This window comes from Bufo gargarizans, chromosome 3 (genome assembly GCF_014858855.1).
Source record: "Bufo gargarizans isolate SCDJY-AF-19 chromosome 3, ASM1485885v1, whole genome shotgun sequence".
NCBI classification, from domain to species: Eukaryota; Metazoa; Chordata; class Amphibia; order Anura; family Bufonidae; genus Bufo; species Bufo gargarizans.
This window is the reverse complement of record NC_058082.1, coordinates 333,638,491-333,664,570: the sequence shown is the minus strand read 5'-3', so window position 1 is coordinate 333,664,570 and position 26,080 is coordinate 333,638,491. Positions and strand designations below refer to the sequence as shown.

At 43.1% G+C, this 26,080-nt stretch overlaps 1 protein-coding gene across 6 annotated transcripts in view; it reads left to right on the top strand.

Annotated features, from left to right (window-relative positions):
- The window catches only part of KLHL12 (kelch like family member 12), an 85,691-nt gene that overhangs the window by 29,822 nt on the left and 29,789 nt on the right, over nt 1-26,080 (top strand). For all 6 annotated transcript variants that reach the window (XM_044287667.1, XM_044287663.1, XM_044287665.1 and 3 more), the window contains 5 exons: nt 478-631; nt 2,107-2,324; nt 2,425-2,574; nt 2,677-2,791; nt 12,112-12,218. In XM_044287667.1, the coding sequence (XP_044143602.1) occupies nt 532-631; nt 2,107-2,324; nt 2,425-2,574; nt 2,677-2,791; nt 12,112-12,218 (690 nt within the window). In that variant the 5' untranslated portion in view covers nt 478-531. The remainder of the gene's footprint in view (nt 1-477; nt 632-2,106; nt 2,325-2,424; nt 2,575-2,676; nt 2,792-12,111; nt 12,219-26,080) is intronic.

Genomic DNA, 26,080 nt, shown 5'->3' with positions numbered 1-26,080 from the left:
TAACCATACCCACGTTCCCATAACTTTTCAAAACCAGAGGAAAAAATATAAAAATATATCCGAACTTCTGGGTAAGCAAGCCGAAAAAGGTTTCAAAGTTCTGTTTTGAGACTTTTTGTAGCAGGGGTATAATTTTCCCAGAAATAGGACCAATCATATTTGCAATCGAGAGCAGTACCAGACATAAATACGTGGTCAGATCCTATTAGAATGAAAGGAAGAAACTCTTGCTTTTGGAAAGAAGGTTTCTTAAAAATGTCTTTTAGTTTTTTTAACCCAAGCTAGAATGACCTCATACAGAATACAAATAGGGCTGTGTGAACTCAGCCCAGCTTTTTATTTATTTTTTCCAGACGTTTTTACGTTTTTGTCAAGGGGATTTAAAATTGCTTTAGGATGTGGGTGGCTTTCCAGGTTATAATATGCCTTTATCTGCAGTATTGTTGCAGCGTCTTTATGATATTGCCATTTCCACAGTTATCAGAGAAAGGCAAGCCATATGTGGATATCCAGGGACTCACGTCATCCACCATGGAGATCCTGCTCGACTTTGTATACACAGAGACTGTTCACGTTACCGTAGAGAATGTCCAGGAACTCTTACCAGCTGCCTGTTTACTTCAGTTGAAAGGTAAGCAGATGTCACATTGATGTTTCTGCTAAATTAGTAATGACCTGCCATTGACATGATTATCTTCTTGTTATAGCAATGTTCTCATTTCATCATGTGTCATTTGAAGATTATAATTTTTTTTATGGCTCCAGGGAGGCAGGGAATGAAAAACTGAAAATCACCAGGTCAGGAAGGGGCAAAAAACTTTTCCTTGATTAATCTATGGAAAAAAGGGAGTTAAAAAAATCAAAACCCACTCCCACGGATTAATAAAGGAGAAGTTTTTAATATCAAATGCTAGACTCTATCATGCTTTGCTGGCTACACCAGGAGGTCTTTTCTATAACAGTCTGTTTTTATGACAATTTTAGAATTACACAAACTCCCAAAAAACCTGTAAATCCAGACAGTCATTCCACTATGTAAACCTACAAAACCTCTCGGTCTACCGCTGACAGCACAGCACTCCACCTGGGGCAACACACAATATCATAACAAAAAAGCCAGTGGAACTAATTATCAAAAATGGTATCAACTTTATTGTATTAATATATATAAAATATGGAAGAAAAAAAGGCAAGCTGGAAAAGGATAGGGCAACACCTCACTGGACAGCCATGTACCTCCGCAGGGCTATAATAGCACTTTCCGGATACAAGGCCATACGCTGTGTCTCACAATAACTGGTAGTACGTCTCTTAGTTAGAAGAGTATATGCACAACAACTATGGTGATAGCACGTATCGCCGACCCCTATAGGGGAGTATGTTGTATGGCACAATTTATTGACCTGATGATAATCACCAGGCAATGTGAGATCCACAGCATAAGCCCCCAGTAACCGTGAAAGACAGTGTGTATTAATAAAGTGAGAGTTAATAGACTCACAACCTAAGTATTTATCATAGGCCTAATATGAACACTGTGACATAGCAGTATCTTAATAGACTTATCTAACAAGGGACATAGCTGAAGACATGATCTGACCAATAGAGGTAAAGAAGCCCCAAGCGCAAGACCTCGGCGCGCGTTTTACCTCAGCGGCTTTGTCAGATTGGGTATCCCTTTGTGTTCATATTCTAGTTTAGTTATAGGGTCAGGTCTGAGTTGATTAATTGCATCCAGCCTTGTTTAGTGGGAATTTTGGGTGCCTTCCAATTGAGAAGAATAGTCTTCCTGGCATAATACATTAATAGACTGTATCATTTCCTGTCATACATTAACAAGTCCCAGCAAACTCGTCATGGGCAAGCGGCCCCTGCCAACACATTAGCTACAAGAACTGACCTCTTGATGTCTAATCTCTCCCACCCATTGACAGAAACCAGTGTTAATCACTTGACTTGTCAGGGCTTTTAGTGTTCTGGTTGATCAGTATGCTTGTGATATTTAGCCTCCCTTGCTTATACAGCCTCAGTGTATTACACAGGGCCTTTTACAGAATTGAGCTTTAGTCCCCTTCTCATGATGGAATAATGTGGTCCACTACACAGGTGTCAAGCAGGCATGCTGCGACTTTCTGGAGTCCCAACTTGATCCATCCAACTGTTTAGGGATCCGTGACTTTGCAGAGACTCACAATTGCTTGGACCTCATGCAGGCTGCGGAGGTGTACAGCCAGAAGCACTTCCCAGAGGTGGTCCAACATGAGGAGTTCATGCTGCTGCAGCAAGAGGAGGTTGAGAAGCTAATCCGATGTGATGAGATTCAGGTAGAATGCCTATGTTGCATGTACCAATCTATTCTGAGTTGCCAGTTTGATGCCCATTGCTTCAGTGGTGACTTTTTGTATTTTAATGTCTGTACTGCAGATTGACTCTGAAGAGCCTGTGTTTGAGGCAGTTATAAACTGGGTGAAACATAACAAACCGCATCGGGAAAAATCTCTCCCGCAGCTTCTCCAGTATGTGCGCATGCCGCTGCTCACGCCACGCTACATCACAGATGTAATAGACACAGAGGTATATGGACAGCTAGCCGTGTAAATGGATGTTATCTTTGCTTTGTCGGCCTAATTTTTAATACAGCAATGTTTCATATTTTTCATGTCTACCTTTTTACAGCCTCTAATCCGCTGCAGTTTACAGTGTAGAGACCTGGTGGATGAGGCTAAAAAATTTCACTTGCGCCCGGAATTGCGAAGTCAGATGCAGGGTCCAAGAACACGAGTGCGCCTGGGTAGGTTCAGAAATGGTTTTCCCTTTGATTAACAATAAGTCAGTAGTCAACTACTGTATGATCTGTATGTGCATTGATCGTTTCGTATCAGCTTGGGTATGAGCGGCACTTCTATGCGGTTTGTAAGATCACTACATCCCCCACAACAGTTTGTCTCTGGTGCCTTTTTCTTACCACTTGCATCTCATGTAGGGCAAAAACCGACAAATGCCAAAAAATAAATGGTGTACACTCATTGTATCAGGAAGAAGATTAATATTAAACAGACAAGGGATTGTGTACACCTGTCATAGCTTGCCCCATAGTGGTGTGTGATGCGCCACACTTACCAAGAGGGTAACGTTGGGCTGCCCGTGTGCCAGGTCTAACTCTACTCCAGCCAGGAGCTGGAGTACATTTCTGTTCACATGCTTCCTCCTTTTTAGCAAAGTGGCTACAGTGTTGGAACAAGCTAAAGTCGCACATTTTCTTGCGAATCTGCACTTGCCGCACAATTTGCAACTGTCTATGCTGTAGAGCAGGGATCAGCAACCTTAGGCACTCAAGCTGTTGTGAAACTACAATTCCCAGCATGCTCCATTTATTTCTGTGACAGTTCTGAGAAGAGCAGAGGAAGTATGCATGCTGGGAGTTGTAGTTTCACAACAGCTGGAGTGCCGGAGGTTGCCTACCTCTGCTGTAGAACTATAATAAATCTCCCCCAAAGAATACTACTTGTCAACTAGGTGAAGAGAGGAGACCCACCCCTCTTAACAAAGAAAGCCCTTATTAGGTATAAAACAAACCTCTAACAGCATTCTATAATAATAATAAGTAGAAGACGTGATATCAAACGTCTCATACTGAGGATGTCCCATTATTATTCTTATTGAATATATTATTATTCAGGTCTCTTTACACTGCAGCACTGTATGTCGATAGCTCCTCCCTTTAGCCCTTATATCAGTTTAATTGTGGTTTGTGCTGACAACTAATGTAAATATCTTTTATACCTGAGTATTATTTTGGTTAGATTTTTTTAAAAATATTTTTGGTCATCAATATCAGATCAGTGGGCTGACTCCCAGAACCCTTGCCGATCATCTGAATAAAACAAAGCCCTCTTATGAGCGCTGCCTTCACTGTTTACCTGCTCGCCATTGTAACTACAGCTGCAAGCAGTGTAATTACAACTCTGCCGTCCCATTCACTGGTCGCTTGAATATGAAGGAGCCATCCCATTGAAGTGAATGGGACAGCAGAGTTGTAATTACACTGCTTGTCACTGCACTTAGGACAGTGAACAGGTAAAAAGTGAATAGAACACCACACGTACGAGAAAAGGTCATCAATATAAAAAAATAAAGGTGTAGAACCCCTTTAAGGAGGGGTCGTCTCTCTTCATTAGACCTCCTTAGTATCTTTTCTGATTTTAATTGTTTTTAGCGTGCTCCATTTACAGAAGCTCATTTCATCATCTTTGTGTATATCTGTGTGTGCACCATTTTTTGGCATGTGTTTGCGTTTGCTGGAGATAGTATGCTCGTCACATGCAGTTTGCACCCTAACTGTTATCTCAAGGGTGGTGCCCATCTCTCTACACGTTTCCAGATGGTATTGCAGCTCAGACTCATTCACCCCAATGGAGCTGAACTGCCATTTCAGACACAACCTATGGTTCTCTGGGAGCAAGTTCCCACCGTGTATATTAGCAGTGTTCATTGTCTCATTGTGTGCCATTCATTCCACAGAGGCTAATTAAGTGTCTTTTTGGCCTCCATTGGGTCAGTATATGTTAGTATAGCTTTTTTCTGGATCGAATAGCATAGTTGACCATCTTTGGCAGTTCTACAGACTTTGAACTGAGCATCCGTGCACATGCTCGTGATTGGTGGGGGTTCCAGAGGTTAGACTCTCCCCAACTATCAGACATGTATCACCTATCCTGTGGATAGGTGATAATTTGTGATTCTGAACAACCGCTTTAACTCGTAATAAGGAAATTCTGGCAGAAATTTTAATCATTCATTAGGGATCTTAAAGGGATTATCCCATGATTGATGTAAAAAAAGAAAATCGGACATCATATAGCACACTACCATCTCTTTCTAACAAAGCTAGAACCAGCCCTGTACCTCTCATGGATCCAGAGATCTCCTCATTCATTACTCTAGATTTATATCAAGCTGACAGCTCAGGGGGAGTGTCTTTTCTGCTGCAGCTCAGGGGGCGTGTGTCAGCTCACCCTATCACAGCTCAGGAGACAGTTGAAGGATGAAACTGAGCATGTGCGGCCATCTTGGCGAGCAGGACAAAGAAATAAGAAACATGATTTTTTTTGTTTCAAAAATAATATTATTGTGTGAAACTTACATAAATAAAAAAAGTGTACATATTAGGTATCGCCGCATCCGTGACAACCTGGCCTATAAAAATATCACATGATCTAACCTCTCAGGTGAATGTTGTAAATAACAACAACAAAAAATAATGATGGAATCGCACTCACCAGATCTTGAGGTCATCCGGTATGCAACAGCCTACCTGGAGTCCAAGGTTCATCAGGGCTCCTACATGATAAGTCCAAGAAAAGAAGATGGAGGCAGCATGACCGGTATAAAAAGTCCCTTTAATGGGAACCGCCAAGTGAACAAGCGTGCAACAAGTTGTGACGTTTCGGCTGATCCACAGCCTTTATCAAACACAATGTGAAATCTAAAAGTACCTGTTTAAATACATTAAAACACACCCACTCACACAGGAGTGGCCAATGTCATAGTGAATAAGGTGCTGATGTCATCAAGGATGCGTCCTCTAGTGCTCCTACTACGTGTCTCAATCTACATCAATCATAGGTATCAGATCCATTGCCACACATACCTTCAGGGCACACATGTTCCTTGGCGTTCCCAGGCTGCCGGTGCGCATGTCAGGAAAGAAGGGGTTACGTCACTACCTGACTCACCTGAGATCAGCTGATCGCGAGCGACTCCGCCCAAACAATCTTGCGTCATCATACCTCTCCTGTCATGTGCGCCGTTGCCACGGACGCCTCTGAGCCGGCCCGCCCACCTCCGAGTGATGCAAGCGATCGCCTCACACTCCCACGTCCCCAGCGTTAGCGGTCAGATCCTGGATCGTGCTGTGCAGTAGTCAAAACTCACCGGCCTACTCTTCACATCCTCTGGCACAATCGGGGGACGTCCGCTGAGGTGCAGGCGGAGGCTCCCAACCTCCATGACTCCAGCCGAAACCCGGCCTAGGTGACGTCATAGCCCCGCCCCTCTAACGTTCGACCAACCCCATGTTGCCAGAGACGCAACCAGGATCTAGCACCGCCCCCCGCAGCCAGGGCCGTTTCTAGGGGCGGGCGGGACGGGCGGCCGCCCGGGGCGCTGCCAGAAGCAGGGGGCGCCCGTTGAGGTACAAAAAAAAATAAAAAATTCGTTAAAGGATCGGGCGGCCGGCCGGCGGCGCCCCTCATGCTGAGCCTCCTGAGCGGCCGGCTCAGTGCTGCGCAGCCTGCCTGCGCTGCAGACTGCTGAGTTGTTAGTGTAGCGTGGCCGAGCTCTGTTCGGTCCGGCCCGGGGTACAGGAGCTTTTGTTTCTTGTACCCGGCCGGACTGAAAGGAAGTGCACACTAAGTGAGCACTTCCTGTCAGCCGGGTACAGGAAACAAAAGCTCCTGTACCGCGGAGCGAACAGAGCTCGGCCACGCTACACTAGAGGTGACATTGACAAGGGGGAGGAAATGAGAGGAGGGGGGGGGGGGAGGAGAATGAGACTGAGAGTGACAAGGGAGGGGGGGGGAGTAGTAGAATGAGAGTGACAAGGGAGGGGGGGGAGAAGAGAGTGACAAGGGAGGGGGGGAGAAGAGAGTGACAAGGGAGGGGGGGAGAAGAGAGTGACAAGGGAGGGGGGGAGAAGAGAGTGACAAGGGAGGGGGGGAGAAGAGAGTGACAAGGGAGGGGGGGGAGAAGAGAGTGACAAGGGAGGGGGGGGAGAAGAGAGTGACAAGGGAGGGGGGGAGAAGAGAGTGACAAGGGAGGGGGGGGAGAAGAGAGTGACAAGGGAGGGGGGGGAGAAGAGAGTGACAAGGGAGGGGGGGGAGAAGAGAGTGACAAGGGAGGGGGGGGAGAAGAGAGTGACAAGGGAGTCCGCAGAGCCAGACTGCAGCCAGAGACCAGATCATCTAATTGTCCTGGTGGTAAGTAGACAATGCAATATGTGTATTATTTAATTGTTTAGTTATTAATACTACATTTTGCGGACCGCACATTGCCGGCACTAAGGGAATATGCCTATTCTTGTCCTTTATTGGGGACAAGAATAGGACATGTACTATTTTTTTTCAGGTTCGGAATTGCGGATCCGGGTCCGCAATTCCGGATCTGATAAGGGGGGGGGCGGGGGTGCCAATTTTTATCTTGCCTAGGGCGGCAAAAATCCTTGCACCGGCCCTGGTCAGACTTACTGACGTCACGCGCCTGATCCTCCCACTAGGCGGCGCAGGCGCGTGACATACAGTGACTGAGTGAGCGCCGCACTGCCTGCCTGTTACCGCCCGCCCTGAGCCCCTGAGCAGTGCTGATGCCTGCTGTGAGGCGAGTGATGGTCTGGGGGGGCATTAATTACAATGGGGGGATGGGGGTTATTACAATGGGGGGGGGGCATTAATTACAATGGGGGGGAATTAATTACAATGGGGGGGCCACTGTGGGAGACATGAAAATGGGGGCCACTGTCACTGTGGGGGACATTAAGTTTAATAAGGATCACTATGGACATTATTTAGAATGGAGGCTGCTGTTGGTGTCATTACTCATTATAACTGTATAATGTCTGATAGGCCTAGTCCTGAGCTGAGTTATATTACCCTGCCCATGCCCTGTATAATAATGTACCCATCCCTGATACCCCTTAGTTATATTACCCCGCTGGAGTAATATAACTAAGGGGTATCAGGGTACATTATTATACAGGGCAGGGTAATATAACTCAGGACTAGGCCTATCAGACATTATACAGTTATAATGACATCCACAGCAGCCTCCATTCTAAATAATGTCCATAGTGATCCTTATTAAAAATAATGTCCCCCCGCAGGCAGTGCGGGCGGCGGCGCTCACTCACTGTACCTCACGGGGGGGGGGGGAGTTTTTTTGACACTCGCCCTGAGAGAAATTTTACCTAGAAACTGCACTGCCCGCAGCGACGTACGGTGGGAGGCACCTACACTCACATCAGGGGTGCAAGCGGGACCAAGCCCTATAATCTATACTGTGCCGTGATCGAATGTGGGTTAGGAACAAGTGAGAATGTGCATTAATCAAAAATTAAAGTACAATTAAAAAACACTATACAGTGAACCAGTTCAAAGGTCACTCAGAATCATTACACATTTGTCACTGAGAAATCTACGTTCATTCCAAATGGTTGAAGGGCTCTCATCTCAAAGATCCACTTAAGCTCCTTTTTACGTAGAATCCGATCCTTATCCCCCCCACGTCTCAGAGGGCCGACAGAATCAATGATTCTAAACCGGAGTTGGTTGACCGAGTGTCCACGTTCCAGAAAATGTTTCGCCACCGGCTTATCAATCTGGGCCCTGCGAATATTGCTCTTGTGAGAGTTGATACGTTCCCTGGCTTCCATTGTGGTTTCCCCAATGTAAATGAGGCCACACGGGCACGTGATCATATATATCACGTCCCGTGATCTGCATGTAAAGAAGTTTTTAATCTTATAGGGCTTGCCACTATAGGGATGGGCAAAGGTATCTCCCTTTAACATGTTGCCGCAGTTGCAACAACCAAGGCAGGGAAAGCATCCCAACTTCCTTGGTGCCAGATACCTCTGCCCATCCCCATGTGGCTCACCAACCTCGGTTCTCACCAATTTATCACGCAGGTTGGCCCCTCTCTTATATGCCATCATGGGGAAATTCCTCTATCATGGGTAACCCTTTTTGCAAAATGTTGTAAATAACAAAACATTAAAACGGTGCCAAAACAGCTATTTCTTGTTATCTTGTCTCACAAAAAGTGTAATATAGAGCAACCAAAAATCATATATACCCTAAACTAGTACCAACAATACTGCCACCCTATCCCGTAATTTCTAAAATGGAGCCACCTTTTTGGAGTTTCTACTCTAGAGGTGCATCAGGGGGGCTTCAAATGGGACGTGGTGTAAAAAAAACTAGTCCAGCAAAATCTGCCTTCCAAAAACCGTATATGGCATTCCTTTCCTTCTGCGCCCTGCCGTGTGCCTGTACAGTAGTTTACGACCACATATGGGGTGTTTCTGTAAACTACAGAATCATCACCCTTGCTTTGTAACTGGAAAAAAATTATTAAAATGGAAAATCTGCCAAAAAAGTGAAATTTTGAAATTGTATCTCTATTTTCCATTAATTCTTGTGGAATACCTAAAGGGTTAGCAAAGTTTGTAAAATCAGTTTTGAATACCTTGAGGGGTGTAGTTTCTAGAATGGGGTAATTTATGGGTGTTTTCTATTATGTAAGCCTCGCAAAGTGACTTCAGACCTGAACTGGTCCCTAAAAATTGGGTTTTTGAAAATTTCGGAAAAATTTCAAGATTTGCTTCTAAGCCTTGTAACATCCCCCGAAAATAAAATATAATTCCCAAAATGATCCAAACATGAAGTAGACATATGGGAAATGTAAAGTAATAACTATTTTTGGAGGTATTAATATGTATTATAGAAATAGAGAAATTGAAACTTGAAATTGAAACTAAATAAAAAAGAAATTTTTTTACTTCATTTTACCAGTGTCATGAAGTACAATATGTGACGAAAAAACAAATCTCTGAATTGCTTGTGACACTGGTCAGATTTACAAAAAATGGCCAAGTCTGTAAGGTGAAATAGGGCCGAGTCCTTAAGGGGTTAATTGATACCAGTATGCGTGACTTTTTGATCACATTTTATACAATTTTTGGGGGTAAGTGAAGCAAAGAAAAAAATACAAATCGAACATTTTGACCCTTTTTTCCATTACACCATTAGCCGTATTGGATTTTTTTTTCTATTTCAATAGTATGGGCATTTTCGGTCGCGGTGATACCCATGATGTTTATATTTATTGTTATTTAGGTATTTATTTTTTAATTATACTGTGATTTAAACTTTTTATATAATTTTTTATATAATTTTTTCATTTTTTGATCATTATATGCCTCATATATAAGCTTATATATTTGTTTTATTTTGGTTTATCAGAAATGTATTATTAGCTTATTTTGCTTACTTTTGCTCATTTTTATCCTGGCCTGCCGTCTGGTGGCCAAAATAAGAACTGCAGTTTGAATACTGTTAGCCTCACCAGTAAGGCTTACAGTATTCAGCGCAACTACCTATGCCCAGATTGGACCCATGGGGCATGGGTAAGAAGCCCGGAAGCGCGAGTTTCCGAGTTTTTGTGTATTTAGGTCCCGTGATCTCACTTGATCACGGCATCTAAAGCATTTAATTACCGTGATCTGCATTATTGCCGGTCACGGTAATTAGCTGCAGGTCTCTGCTATTTGAAACAGAGATCTGCCAGCCATGACGCCCGCTGCACGTGCGAGCGGGCGTCATGTTTACACATAGCACCAGTGCTATACATGTACGGCGCTGGTAGCGAAAGGGTTAAATAATTTTTTTTTTTATATATATATATAAAGAAGCCAGCTTCTTTACCCTATGGCAGTTAGGTATTATCTATTACCAGGTAACCCATTGAGTGCTGGAGGAGAAATGTACTGTAGCATTGCATATGACTGTCTGTCTGTGCCATGCATGGGTGCCCTGGGACTGTTAGAGGCACATCTAAAGATTGGCTCTCCGTTCTCACACATAGTTAGGAATGGGTAGTCATGCTGAGACAACACATTTTAAAACAGTGGGTATTGAGAAATACCAAGGGGATTTTTTCTTCCTTGTCCCTATAATTCAATTTCCTGCCATGACACACTAATGCATAGATCATATTAAAGGGGTTGTCCACTTTCTGGCTACTTATGATGAATGTGTTTTGAAGAGGAGTATATGGAACTTACTTGTACATCCTTTAACATTCAGCAGTTTTCTTTTTTTCATAAGGTGTGTGCCCTTGTTGGGGAAGTCTTTTGTCCAGACTGCTGTCCTTTCCATAAAATGACTGCTGATGGAGGGTTTCCTCCATTCAAATACAACTTTTTGTACCTACCATCTGCTTTTGCAGTGCTAAGAGTTTAATGCAGGTGCAGAGTGTTTGAATGGAGGAGGCAGAATGATGTGTCTGTTTACATGACCCTCCATCGGTGGCCATCTTGTAGATTGTAAGCTCTCACTTGCAGGGTCCTCTCCCTCTCTGTACCAGTTCAATAATTTTGTGCTTATTATATTTGTATTTTTATATTATGTTTGTGTAACCCCCTCTTGATTTACAGTGCCATAGTATTAATGGCCCTTTCAAATAAATAATAATAAAGTGGCCAGTCTCTTTAATTGAAATAGAACCAGTGCACTAGACTCTGGGCATCTTGCAGTTGGCAACTTCATGTTTTTCATAAAAAGCCACTTAATAATATATCATTATTGGTAGTTTAATGTCGAACTTTAACGTTCTGCTAAATATATTTTTTTCTAGTTTGTTTTATGCTAGCTTGTTTGCTTTAGTCTGTTAGTTTTATTTTTGTATATTTGAATGTATTGTATATTTTTAGGGCTGGGCGATATGGCCTAAAATCCATAGCGCGATATGTGCGATAACGATATATATCGCAATATATTATTTTCTTCCATCATCCATGTCCCCCAGCCAGCGCCATTAGCCCCATGCCATTGCCATCATCATCCATGTCCCCCAGCCAGTACCATCAGCCCCATGCCATTGCTATTTGCAATCATCCATGTCCCCAAGCCAGCGCCATCAGCCCCATGCCATAGCCATCCTCCAACCCAGCCGCCGACCCCCTCATACCCCCCGGGTAGATATGGGCTGCTGCTAATATACTTAACTCTCCTGCAGGGTGTGCGGCTGGCTGATGGAGTCTGCAGGAGATGGACTGCGTCTTCTTCCCAGCATGCACTGGGAGGTACCAGACTTCACACACAGCGTCAGCCAGCGCGCTGACTGTGTGTGCACGCAAGGCCCTGGCCAGTGCAGCGCGGTGCCGAGTCGGGAGGCCACAGAGCGGTGAGAGAAGCTTCTTAAATTTCTTTACCGCTCCGTGGTCATCTATCGCAATAGGGCAGTATTGACCTAATCTATATCGTTGCCCAAATTTATATTGTTTATATCGTTTATATCTCCCACTCCTATAATTTTTTCTGTTATTTTATTTTTAAGGAGCTAATGAGGTGCTACTTGTCATTGGTGGATTTGGTAGCCAGCAGTCTCCAATAGATGTAGTGGAGAAATATGACCCCAAAACTCAAGAGTGGAGCTTCCTTCCGGTGAGTGTAATTATTCAACACGGAAAGTTCAAATTTTCAAAATTCTGTGTTCAGCACCAGGGACAACACATTGAACACATCAAATAGCTGTGCATCACAGTGAACAACTGTTGTTGTTGCAACTTTCTGTGTTCATAACTTTTGAACCACAAGAGATATTGAAATCTGATTGTGGCAATCGATTTATGAGAAAAGTCTTTGATATGCTACATGAGATCCTGAGAATTGTCAGGTTTCCTCCTGAAATTAAACAACCCCTTTAACATATAAAAAAAATGTTGTCCTGGATTATAATCACAGTAAGATTTGGATAGTGGATTTTAATCTGGCGTTGCCCATTTTTACTGGCTTGTGTAAAAAAACCTGATTGTAGAAAGCCATCCTTTCCTGTTTTTGGAAAATTTTAAGAAAAACCTATTCATTTTGGTGTTGGAGGCTTTTGACTGAACAAAAAAATCCTATTGAAAAAGTGATTTAACTGTACTTAAAAGCAATTCCTGTCAGAAGAAGGATAGGGATACACCCCCCCCCCCCCCAACTTGTTACCACCCCTTTGTACCCTTACTGCAGACTTCTAGCAATTCAGTCATAACTTCTAGTTGAAATAATAAAGTAATGGCACAACACAGAGCCATAAAAATAGATGTTCCAGATACATGGGGAATGCATGAAGCTAAGACAGGCATGTCTGGAGTGGTGGCAGGTCCTCTTTAATACCTCATAATGAGAAAGTGAAACCCTTTTTTTTTTTTTTTTACATATTAATAATGGAAAGCTTAAGTTTTGCATTGACATAAGTATTCAGACCCTTTGCTGTGACACTTGATATTTTGCTATAGGGGCCTCCCATTTCTCTTGATAATCTTTGAGATGTTTCTACACCTTGATTGTAGTCACCTGTGGTAATTCGATAGGATTTGGAAAGACACACCCCTGTCTATATAAGGTCTCACAGATGACAATGCATATCAGAGCAAAAACCAAGCCATGAGGAGGAAATAACTGCCTGTAGAGCTCAGGCACATAATTGCGTGAAGGCACAGATGGGGAGAACAGTACACAAAATGTCTGTACTTGAAGTTCTCAGGAAAACAGTGGCATCGCTAATTCTTAAAGGGATTCCGTCAGCAAGATTATGCATATAAACCACAACACATGTTCTTGTTGCAGTCAGCAGGCTGTCAGATGATAGGTGAACTGCTGCTTGAATCACTCTCTCCCTGGCAGACTGTTTTCTGTGTCGTGCGCTACACACACCTCAGTGCTCCAGACTAAAAAAAAAAAATCAAGGAGCCATTGGCTCCTAATCTGAAAAATGTAGGAGCCAAATTAATTTTTTAGTCGCCAAATGTAAAATACATATAATTATAATAATAAGACTTGTCTTACCTTGTGCAGTTGCCCATATGTTCTTTTGGATTCATTCTTCTTACAGTTAACAAAACGTTAAAACATTTTACAGTCCTTAATAGACAACTTATTGCTCTGATTCTGAGTCAGTGTCACTTGGCCATCCAGAATAATGAGGCCTCCTCTTCCTCTTGGCTCCAAACCAGCGTCCCACGCAGGGCTCGGGATCAGACAGCTCAAGTGAAGGGCCTTCTGAGCTAATTCAGATCCTCCAGTGTAGAAATAGGAAGTGAATTGCGTACTTGTCATTTTATTCTGTTTTGCGCAGAAAAGCCTCGTTCACACTGTGCAGCTGATATAGGAAGTATTAATGTTTAATCATATTTTATTCATCTTTTTCAGAAGGTCAAAGTATATAATAAGACAGTGAAACACTTTTAAATTAAGTGTTCTGAGCAAATATATAGAGACTACTAAATCAATGAAAATAAGGTACATTATGCCAAATTGAATAGCATAAAATAACATGCTTTATCAAATCTCAATGTAACCCAGTGAACCAATTTGACTTCAAACCATTAATATAGAAATCAAAGAATAAAAGGATAAGATGGCGAATGGAAAAAGAGAGAAGGGAGAATAAAAGGGGAAAGCAGAGCAAGAGGGGGAAAAGGGGGGGGGGGAGTAATTCTCGATTAAGTATTGTAAATTTTATTTAGAGGGGAATTATCGACAGTTTTTAGTGAGATTTTGTTAAAAGCTTTAAATACAGAGTCCCAAAAGGGTTTAATTAAGTCGCACCCCCGCCAAACATGAAGCATTGTACCTCTTTCCTTGTAGCAGCGCCAGCATAACTATGATACCAAAGGAAAGATTCTATGCAGTCTCACTGGGTATCTGTACCAATGGGATAAGATCTTATAGTTTTTTCTTAAGCGGCACAAGCCATAGAAAACTTATGTGAAAATAGAAATGCTTTTTGTAGATCCGCTTTTTCTATGGTATTTCCTAGTTCTAATTCCCAACCAGTTATAAAATTTGGTTTGTCTTTGTATGAACCAGTTAATAGAATCTGATACAACTGAGCGATGAGGTGAGTCTTTTCAATCTCAGTTAGTGTGGCCCCGAAGGAACACTGCGCTCCCCTGGACAAGACAAAGGATTTTATTTGTTCATATTCTAACCATGAAATCTGTGTATCAGCGAATCTAGCGGAGATTGAGGGAAGAGACGGGAATGTGTTACCTTACATAAGATGGTGAAAGCCAGGATCATCTGCGACCCTCATGCCTAGAAAAGAGTCTCTCCTCATGCCTGCAGGAAATGCTGGATTATGAAGAATGGGAGTCTTCTAATGCCTATTCCTTTGAGTCAACGAATCCCATAATTTAAGTGTTTGTCGTAGTAATGTGTGATGACTAGTTAGCAGTGGGCGTTCCTCTGATTAAATCCACGGGATGTGTTTTTTTTTTAACTCGCTTTATTGGAAAATGATAAGCAAGTTATGTAACAGTACATTCGAGGATTATTGCATTGAACAGAGTCGTACAGTGTTGCAAAGAGAATATTGCAGGATTATACAGTTCTCATCATTACAGAAAGTAATAAACAGCATCCAGTATCCATAGTACATCATTTTGACTGACGTCATTAGGCCAAGCATTACAGCACATACAGTGATTTAAGTCATTCAAGCAAATCGCTTCAATAGAACCTGATAGCGCTCAGTTGGACGGGTACACCCCTCAATCCATCGAATGCAGATGGGCCGTCGTAGCAGTCAGATGGGAAGCACACCATGGTCCCCATGAGAATAAATAATCCTCTCGAAGGGAATAATGTTATTGACTATGGTTTTCCATTGTCCAACCGTAGGAGGTCTGTCCGCCATCCATCTAATTGCAATGGCTTTCCTGGCCATAAATAGGGTTTCTCTAATGAGGGTGAGAGTGTAACGTGAGCGTGACTCATCTTCCACTATACCCAGAAGGCAAGATTTAGGACAAACTACCAGTGAGTCCGGGATCAGGGACGAGACTACATCCACCACCCCTTTCCAAAACGATTGTATGTGACTGCAATCCCATATTAGATGTCAGAAATCCGCATTCACCTGTGAGCACCTATGGCACTCCGTGTGTTGCCTCCTACCCATTTTAAAAAGCCTGGTTGGGGTCAAATAACATCTATTTAAAATGAAGAGCTGTGTCAATCTGTTATTGAGAGATGGAGATACAGCCACTGGAGCCTCCAGAGCTTCTCCCCACTCCTCATTCGTCAAAGTAGGTATATTCCCTCTCCATTTACGTTCCGCACCCAATGGAGAAGCTGAAATCTTAAGACCAAGTAAGTGTGTATAGATGGCGGATATCAATCCCTTTGGGCCTTGGGTCCTGAAGACCCCTATCGGAGGATAAACTGACACCGGCCTATTCAGATGCTTTAACTGGGCTTGGAGGGCATGTCTCAGTTGCAGATACCTGAAAAAGTGTGATCTCAAAACACCCACTTTGGACTGCAGCTGGGAGAAGGAGAACAGTATACCCTTTTCATATAGATCCCTCAAATAGCACACCCCATATCCTCTCCAAATCACCTCCCATTCACTCTGCATCAGATGCGGAAACATCGGGTTGTTCCACAATGGTATATACTCTGGTAGATCCTTGTATTGCTGCATCTTTGCAGCCCCCCACACCTGATGCGCCAATTTATGAATCGGAATGCGCCAATTTATGAATCGGAACCACGGGATGTGTTTGAATGGGAGAGAGCACAAGGTTTGCTCCAGGCCCACCCATTGTTTTGTATGCCAATCTAGTATTCTAGTAAGGGCCACTGCCGTATGATATAACTTTAGGTCTGGGAAGCCTACACCTCCTTGTGACTTTGGTCTAACCAATGTGGCAAAGCCTACCACTGGTCTACCCTGTCCCCAGATGAAACGGGAGAATGCCGTCTTCACTTTCTGAAAAAAGGAGGATGGTGGTGTAAAGGGGATTGCTTGAAAGATATATATGTATAAAATATATAGAAATTTAGGCAAAATTTTCAAAGCATTTAATCCGCCCAAACCAAGATAACTCTTGGTTATTGAAAGCTGCAAGGTCCTTCAATATCTTATCCAACAAGGGAGGATAATTCAGCTTGAATACCTGGTTTCCATTAGCTGGTATGTAAACACCTAAGTATTTAAGAGCAGTGGGTTGGTGTCTGAATTGGAATAAGGTCAAAAGTCTGGCAAAATCAAGTTGGGGGACATTTATATTAAGAATTTCAGATTTTGTGTAGTTAACGTTAAAGTTACTTAAATTACCAAACTGTTCAAATTCATTTAGTATTGAGGGGAGGGAATTATGTGCCTGAGTGATATAGAGCAGAAGATCGTCTGCGTATAATGCTGTTTTATACAGTTTATTTTTAATTTTAAGACCATGAATGGCCGGAAATTAGAAGAGATGGAATGATCCTTCCCAGGCTTGGGTAGCACACTGATATGAGCGTCTAGTGGTTGTTTAGTGAATGAGGATTCTGGACCAATGCTATTAAAAACCCTCACGAGGAAGGGGCCCAGGAGGTCATTGAATTGCATATAGAAAGCAGTTGTAAAGCTGGGCACTTCCCCAAAAGTGAATTCTTAATATTTTTAACATCCCCCTCAGTGATGTTGGAATCCAGTTGTTCCCTATCAGCTACAGCTATTGTGGACAAAGCTGTTTCAGAGGTGTATTCTTCAATACACTTCCCCAAATAGGTTGGTGACATGTCCGAGAATTGGCCTTTGAGGTTATATAATTTAGAATAATATTCTCTGAATACTTCTAATATTTCCGTTGGGTTGTGTGTATTAATGCCATTCCTATTTTTAATGTAAGGGATAAAAGTTTGTGGGCCTCTGGGGTGCAGTAATCGTGCTAAGGGCCTGCCACATTTATTTCAGAATCCATAAAAGATCCTTGTGCCACATTTGCGATATTTCCTGAATTGCTGATATATTAAGGTTTTTATGGAGTCCCTAACTTTGAGTAACTCAACATGCATAGTGGTGGAGATTGTCTGTTTATGCAGCGTTTCTAGGTCATGAGCTTGAGTCAGTAAATTAGTGAGTGTAATAGCTTTTTCTTTCTTCAGTCTGGAACCGTGTTTTATTTCACAGAAATCAAGTTGTGAATAACAGAAATAACATACAGTACAGGCCCCAGGAACATTAAAAAAGCTAACTGCCATCAATACATCACCAACCCAAATATCCCTAGGAAGGGGGAGGTGAACCACGGGAAATGCATTATCTCAAACTCGCTAGGTGTATTCTCAGGACTCGCTTAACCTACCTCTAACCCCACCCAGGGAAACCTGCTGAAGAAACGTACTTTTAAGACTACTAACTAATTTTCATAAACGTTAAGGGGAACTTCCCTACACTGCACACCATTGTGAGGAGCAATACTGATTCTGCGGTGCTCCGTCATCCAAGGGCCGAGCCCCAAAGGAGGTTCGCCTATGGAAGATGGATGTGATGGAACACACCTGCCGCTGGGCTGTCTAAAGGCGCCGCCCACTCACGCTCTGGCCAATAAATAGGAGTCAGGGGCTGTACAGGGTGTTCCACTAATGGAGTGCGCACCCTGTCAGCTCCATTTGCACAAGAGGACAGAATCGTTGATGCGGGTCTGGAACCCTGCAGCTCAGGGAGGACTCACCACCATCTGCTACGGACTTCCACACTGCTGCCTTCCTCTTGGAGGATTCACCACCATCTGCTACGGACTTCCACACTGCTGCCTTCCTCTTGGAGGACTCCTAAATCGTAAGTACATGCCTGCTAACAGGCTCCGCTGGTTATGTGGAAGTTACATACTAATCTAAAGAATTGCTGCCACACAGTGGTGAGAGTTGATATTGCAGTTACATACTAATCTGAAGAATTGCTGCCACACAGTGGTGAGAGTTGATATTGCAGTTACAAACTAATCTGAAGAATTGCTGCCACACAGTGGTGAGAGTTGATATTGCAGTTACATACTAATCTGAAGAATTGCTGCCACACAGTGGTGAGAGTTGATATTGCAGTTACATACTAATCTGAAGAGTTGTTGCCACCCGGTGGTGAGAGTTGATATTGCAGTTATATATATTCCTGAGGAATTGCTATAAAAATACCTCCTGACCTTTGCAACTAAGAGGAGATCTTCCTCCCCATTAATTAATCTGTTTATGTGTATTGCGGTACATGATTTTGGTAACCCCAACCTCTCCGCCTAAGACTGAGAGAGCCGCCTGGGGTTCAAATTGAGCAGCCGCAAAACACACAGCCAGCACTTAGGCAGTGTGGTAAATAGTTGATGTCCATTGACTCTGCAGTTGAGATCCTAACTAATCAACTTGGTGCGTTACAATGGATCAGCGCGGGATCTACGTATATATATAAACTGGAACAAGTGCTCCCTAATCAAAGAGTAATCAAATAATTAATACAGCCCGTGGTTTGACTGCTCCAGATTTTTAGAGGTGCAGTGTTAACCCAAAGTCCAGGTATGGAGGGAATACCCGAATTGCTACCCTACATGGACATCAGTGAGCCAAGGGCTCCGCACCATCAGGCAACAGCAGCTCCATCTTGAAAGTCTCTTGGACCCTGGCTTCTGAGGTTGCGGTGAGGGATGCGACGTGGCATTTTAGGTTCCCTCTGCGGTCTAGGTAGTAAGTCCATCTTGGCATTGTCTGACAGGGAAGGCCAGTCAGTGATTATTACTGAGGGAATACCCACTGCGGCAGAAAAAGATGACACATCTCTAGGGTGAGAAAGAGATATCATTCGTCCATTGAGTCGGACCTGTAGGCAAAAGGGGAGCCCCCATGTGTAATCTATTTTGTGTTGCTGTAAGACAGATAATAGAGGGTGCAGTGCCTTTCTTTTCAGTAATGTGCGGCGTGAGAGATCCAACAAGACCTGTATCGGGGTGCCATTGTATTGCACTTGGCCTGCCTCTCTTGCCTTTTGCTTGATGTCTGCCTTCTGTTTGTAGTGATGTACACGGCAGATAACATCTGACCCTCTCAGGGTCGGTAGGCCTGGGACCTAAGGCGCAGTGAGCTCTACCCCAGTATATCATTAAAGATGCTTTGAAGTGTATAGTCCAGGTCTTTAGGTGTCACCGTTTCAGGAGGACCCCTTATTCTAAAATGGCCTCCCGAGTGTCCTGCTTGGCATTAAAAGTTGCCACAGATTGCTCCACTTCTGTGACTCTCTCCCCCATTGAAAGCAGTTCATTCTTGATGGTGTTCATTTCTGCTCTATAGACCCTCTCCAGCCTAGTCATATAAGATTCCATGTCAGATTTGGTGGGCATGGATGATATTTGCTTGTGAAGGTCTCTATTCAGAGGTGGGAACTATCTCAGGTTGTGCAGAGACACTGCGCGGTGTCGCATCGGAGATGCCCACATCAAGGGTAGCTGGAGCTGACAGCGGTGTTGCAGTGGATGTCAACGGCACACTTGTAAGGCCCAATGGCGGAAACTCCCGCTTCCACTTACACCACTCTCCCGTGGTGATGGCGTTTCCCGCCCTTCTACTCTGGAGAAATACGGAGGTGGTAAGTATGTCTCTGGCTGAGTCTCACTCCCCATTACCTCATTCAAGGGATCCTCTGCATCGGCTCCTGCTGCATTGTCCGGCATGTCTGCTCCAGACTGCGAGGGGAACCCAAAGTCCTCTAGAATCTCCGTCGCCCATGCCGACCATTGTGGTGGCGCATGTGAGGAGCGTTGTTCTCCTGCGGAGAAGAATTTCTCGATGTTTTGGGAGGAGGAAGCGGATTCCCGCTGGCTGAGGGTAGCTTGTGATGTTTTCTTCTTTTTGATGACCATTTTGGGGATGAATTTGATAACTGTGAGTTTGATTAAGGTCTCCTAGAAGAGCGAAGGGTAGGAGCTGAAGTAAAGTACGTCTCACTCCTCCATCGCCAAGCCACGCCCCCGATATAGGAAGTATAAGCATAATGTTCACCAAATGTGAAAAAAAATTGTAGTCGGTGGAGTAAGGCTCTTTACTGGTATACCAGACAAAATGTACCTTAAGTACACAATCACATTTTCGCTTCCGGATACATCTGTTCCACAGTCTGTTATGACTGAAATGTAAGTTGCCTTGCTAGCTTTATTTACTGTTTGGGCTCTTAATTCACCTGCAATGCAACCAATGAACTTTGCGCTTGCAGTGTCGTTATCATACGTTTTGGATATATCCATTCCGGGTTTTTTCATAAGCAAGATTTGAGAGGCAAACTTTGTAAATGGTAGCTCTTCTTGTGCAATCATGTAGGCTGCATTAAATTTAAGATTCATTTCTTTGAAATCTTTCTCTGCCTTTTTTTCACAGGCTCTAGACACAGAACGGACTAAAGGTGTCTCTCTTGGGGCACACCTGGCTATGATATTGTCACGAGCATTTCTATCTATGCTTCTGACTCTCTCCATGTTTTTTTATAGTTTCTTTCTTGAAATGATGCGTTCCTTTGATAAAATCTGTTTTGCCAGCAATATCTTGGCCAGCCGTAGAACAAAACTCACAGTACATCATTTCTTTCTCTTTATTATATCTAAACCAAGCAAATTCCTCGTTTTGTAGGAGCCTTGAAAAATTTACTTAAAGCTGTTTTTAGCAGACTCTGGCACTTGGCGGGACTGTGCCAGACCGGAGACAGACTGCGAAGAGTAATGAGCGGAGCGATGCAATCTGCACCTGGGGTGGATGTAACTCAGGATCAGTACAGGATAAGTAATATATGTACACAGTGACTGCGGCAGCAGAATAGACTGTGAGTGCAGCTCTGGAGTATAATACAGGATGTAACTCAGGATCAGTACAGGATAAGTAATGTATGTACACAGTGACTGCACCAGCAGAATAGTGAGTGCAGCTCTGGAGTATAATACAGGATTAGTGCAGGTTATACATGTACTTCTAGGACAGGTCTGATGTAGCAGTTGTGGATGCAGGGTTGACCACTTAGGGACACTCTACCACCAGTTCTTAAAGGGATTCTGTCACCTCGTTTTAGCTTATAGAGATGCGGACAGGCATAATGCGCAAGCTCACGCATGAGCAGTTCCCTCCCCGAAGCTGATGCCAGCACAGGGAAGGAACACTATACCGGCACTGCGCATGCGCGAGCTCGCGCATCGCGAGATTGCGGCAATTTAACTGTGAAGAAAGGAGGAGATTCAGAGGACGCAGGCGCTGCTGGGCTCCTTCACAGGGGGGCGTGGCTGGGCACCAAGAAGGTTAGTACAGCCCCTTGGGCACCTTACCAGGCTCATTTACATATCTCAAAAATTATTTTTTTAAACACATTCCCGCATCTTTATAAGCTAAAACGAGGTGACAGAATCCCTTTATGGGAGTGCTCACGTTCTTTGTATTGGGGACAGGTGATGACCAGAAAGCAGACTAGGGTGACAATACGCAGTCTGGCATGCTGCCCAGGTGTGGCACGGCACAGTAGGGGCCATCCCTTGCGGTTCTTCAGCGTACGGGGCCCCAGTGAACACTACCCCTACTTCTTTGGTGTAAGAGCGGCTCAGTCAGGCCCCTTATATCAGCCTGTTATAGCAGGCTCGTTACTTCAAGCCTTAACACCTTCACTGCCAGCCACACCTGAGCCTCCCTACCGTGGTGGCATCGTAGGCTGTACAAATGGCGGAGTGCTCCCTCATACCGCCGCTCGTGCGCCAACCGATGGAACTGGTCACAATCGCACTTATCGGGCTCACACCAGAAAAGCCCCCCCCTTCCTCCCCACACTTCAGCAAAAAATAGGAGACGCGCAGAGAGAGTTAGGTAGGTGGGGGGGGGGGGATACTGGGCAGCGGCAGCCAGTAGCAAGTGGCGAGGTGATCATCAGTCATCCTGCCACTTGCTAATGTTAAAGAGGACCTTTCACCTTGAAAAACATTGTGAACTAAGTATCCTGACCTATAGAGAGGCGCCCAGGGATCTTACTGCACTTACTATTATCCCTGGGCGCCGCTCCGTTCTCCCTTTATGTCCTCCGGTATCTTCGCTCAGTAAGTTATAGTAGGCGGAGACTGCCCTTGTTCTGCTGGGCGTCTCCTCCTCCTAGGCTGTAGCACGGGCTAATCGCAGCGCACAGCTCACAGCCTGGGAGAAAAAAAACTTTTTTATGCTGCAATTTGGTTCTGCTGGGGCACTATACTGTGCTGCACACTATACTGTCCCTCTGTGGTATTGCTGTTTTTGCCTACTTGTGTTGGCCCCACTTTCTGTAAATCTGTACCCACCAACAACATAAGGCCATTTTTAGTCTTTTCCAGGGCCACTTTAAATTTTAAGTGTGCGCCTGGTTTACTGTACTCTATATAGTGTGTGTGTGTATAGGGTTAGTATAGTCTATATAATGTGTGTGTATGTATAGAGTAAGGCTACTTTCACACTAGCGTTTTAGTTTTCCGGTATTGAGATCCATCATAGGGTCTCAATACCGGAAAAAATGCTTCAGTTTTGTCCCCATTTGTTGTCAATGGGGACAAAATTGAACAGAACGGAATGCTCCAAAATGCATTCAGTTCCGTTTAGTTGCGTTCCCATACCGGAGAGCAAACCGCAATATGCTGCGGTTTGCGTTCCGTCCTGTGATGTGGAGCAAGAGTGATCCAGCATGACCCCCAATGCAAGTCAATGGGGACGGATCCGTTTTCTGACACAATCTGCCACAATAGAAAATGGATCCATTGACTTTTAATGGAGTTCATGAGTGATCCGTCTTGGCAATGTTAAAGATAATACAACCTGATCCGTTCATAATGGATGCAGATGGTTGTATTATCAGTAACGGAAGCGTTTTTGCTGAACCCTGATGGTGTGAAAGTAGTCTATAGTGTGTTTGTGTAGGGTAAATGTAGTTTATGCCATGTGTTTATTAGGTAATTATAATCTACATAGTATGTGTATAGTGTAAGTGTAATCTTTATAATGTGTATATGGGGTAAGTGTGCACTATATAGGGTGTATATGGGGTAAGTGTAGTCTGTACAGGGTGTATATGAGGTAAGTAGTTTACATAGTGTGTATAGGGTTAGTATAGTCTGTATAGCGTGTATACGTAAAGTGTAGTCTACATAGTATGCATATTTTCAGGGACATAAAGCTTTATATAAAAGAAAGCATCAAAGGAAAAATTTCAAAGGTAATTGATCCTAGAGGTGGACACATAAAACACCTTAAATAGAGATCGTTGTTAATTGAATTATATTGTGCAATCGGTAAAACATATTACAAGCGTCTGTGCAAAAATATAAATGATTTATTATACAATAACTTAAAATGCAATTAAAGCTTAATCCTTATAAAACTCAATGGTATGCAATAATATACAGTTATATGCAGTGCCCTAAATTCGCCACTAGCTGGCTCTAACATGACTACCAGCGTTCCATATTACCTCTCAAACATAAAAATGTAATACAATCGTCTCAACGACAATTATGAGATATACACTCAATAGTGATAAGGACAGATACGAAACATTGCTGTGCTCAAACTATGACCAATCGCAGATATCTGGTAGTATTGCTATACAACTTATAAATTATCAGGCCAGATATTGGCTATGGAATTGAATATTCCAATCAGAGATTTTCTCTGAAATCAATATTAGATAATTTATTCAGTAATATGCATCTTTACTGAATAGTGATAATATTGATGTAGCAATTAAGATTATACAACCGCACTAAAGCGGGGATTTTCCTAAATATCAAGCCAATTAATTAAATCAGTATTACACATACTATAGTTATACGTTACTCGAGAGTGCAGTTTATATGCAGAGTCTAAGGGAAGTCAGCTCTGAAGTACGTTCTGATAATTGGGATTTTTTTCCTGGGATCTCTCTCCTCTTTCTCTGCTTTTCATTTTTATTTTTATTTTCTCTGGTTTTCTCCCCCCTTCATATGTGTGTGTGTTTTATGATTACAAAATTATCAGTTAGACACACCTTCCTAACTTCCAATAATTGTTGGTTAGGTGTGTACATATGATGGTGACTATGATGTCACTATATCACCCAAAATGCATTTTAACTGTTGGTGCAATGTTAACTATTCATACCTAGGTGGCACTATTGCATAAGCTATTAGCATCATACTAATAAGGGTTACATGTCCAGGTCTCATTTTGTCTTACATTCCATACACATAATATAAGGAATCCTAAATCAAAGCTAAGGGATTATCTTTGACACGTGGACCAATTAAAACACAGATGTTCGGGTACCATTTGAAACATTTCCCAAGCTACTAAATTTATGGTACCGATAAGAATATAATGGACTTTGTACTATCAAAGACATGTGTCTCCTCTGTTACTCCAACAGTTGATTGATTGTTAGTTAAAATAACACTTTCTTACTAACAAAGATTACACTTAAAATTCTTCTCATCATGCTTTAGAAGTATATGCGTTCCTAGTGAGAAATATATAAGATAATAGATGCATTGACGACCTTCATAATATTTAACAACATAGTACGATACATGTGTCCTATTGATTATCTTATACTAAAACTTAATGTTCATTATAGATACACATATACAGTTGCAAGAAAAAGTATGTGAACCCTTTGGAATGATATGGATTTCTGCACAAATTGGTCATAAAATGTGATCTGATCTTCATCTAAGTCACAACAATAGACAATCACAGTCTGCTTAAACTAATAACACACAAAGAATTAAATGTTACCATGTTTTTATTGAACACACCATGTAAACATTCACAGTGCGGGTGGAAAAAGTTTGTGAACCCTTGGATTTAATAACTGGCTGAACCTCCTTTGGCAGCAATAACTTCAACCAAACGTTTCCTGTAGTTGCAGATCAGACGTGCACAACGGTCAGGAGTAATTCTTGACCATTCCTCTTTACAGAACTGTTTCAGTTCAGAAATATTCTTGGGATGTCTGGTGTGAATCGCTTTCTTGAGGTCATGCCACAGCATCTCAATCGGTTTGAGGTCAGGACTCTGACTGGGCCACTCCAGAAGGCATATTTTCTTCTGTTTAAGCCATTCTGTTGTTGATTTACTTATATGCTTTGGGTCGTTGTCCTGTTGCAACACCCATCTTCTGTTGAGCTTCAGCTGGTGGACAGATGGCCTTAAGTTCTAGTGCAAAATGTCTTGATAAACTTGGGAATTTATTTTTCCTTCGAGAGCAATCCGTCCAGGCCCTGACGCAGCAAAGCAGCCCCAAACCATGATACCCCCACCACCAAACTTCATAGTTGGGATGAGGTTTTGATGTTGGTGTGCTGTGCCTCTTTTTCTCCACACATAGTGTTGTGTGTTTCTTCCAAACAACTCAACTTTGGTTTCATCTGTCCACAGAATATTTTGCCAGTACTGCTGTGGAACATCCAGGTGCTCTTTTGCAAACTGTAAACGTGCAGCAATGTTTTGTTTGGACAGCAGTGGCTTCCTCTGTGGATTCCTCC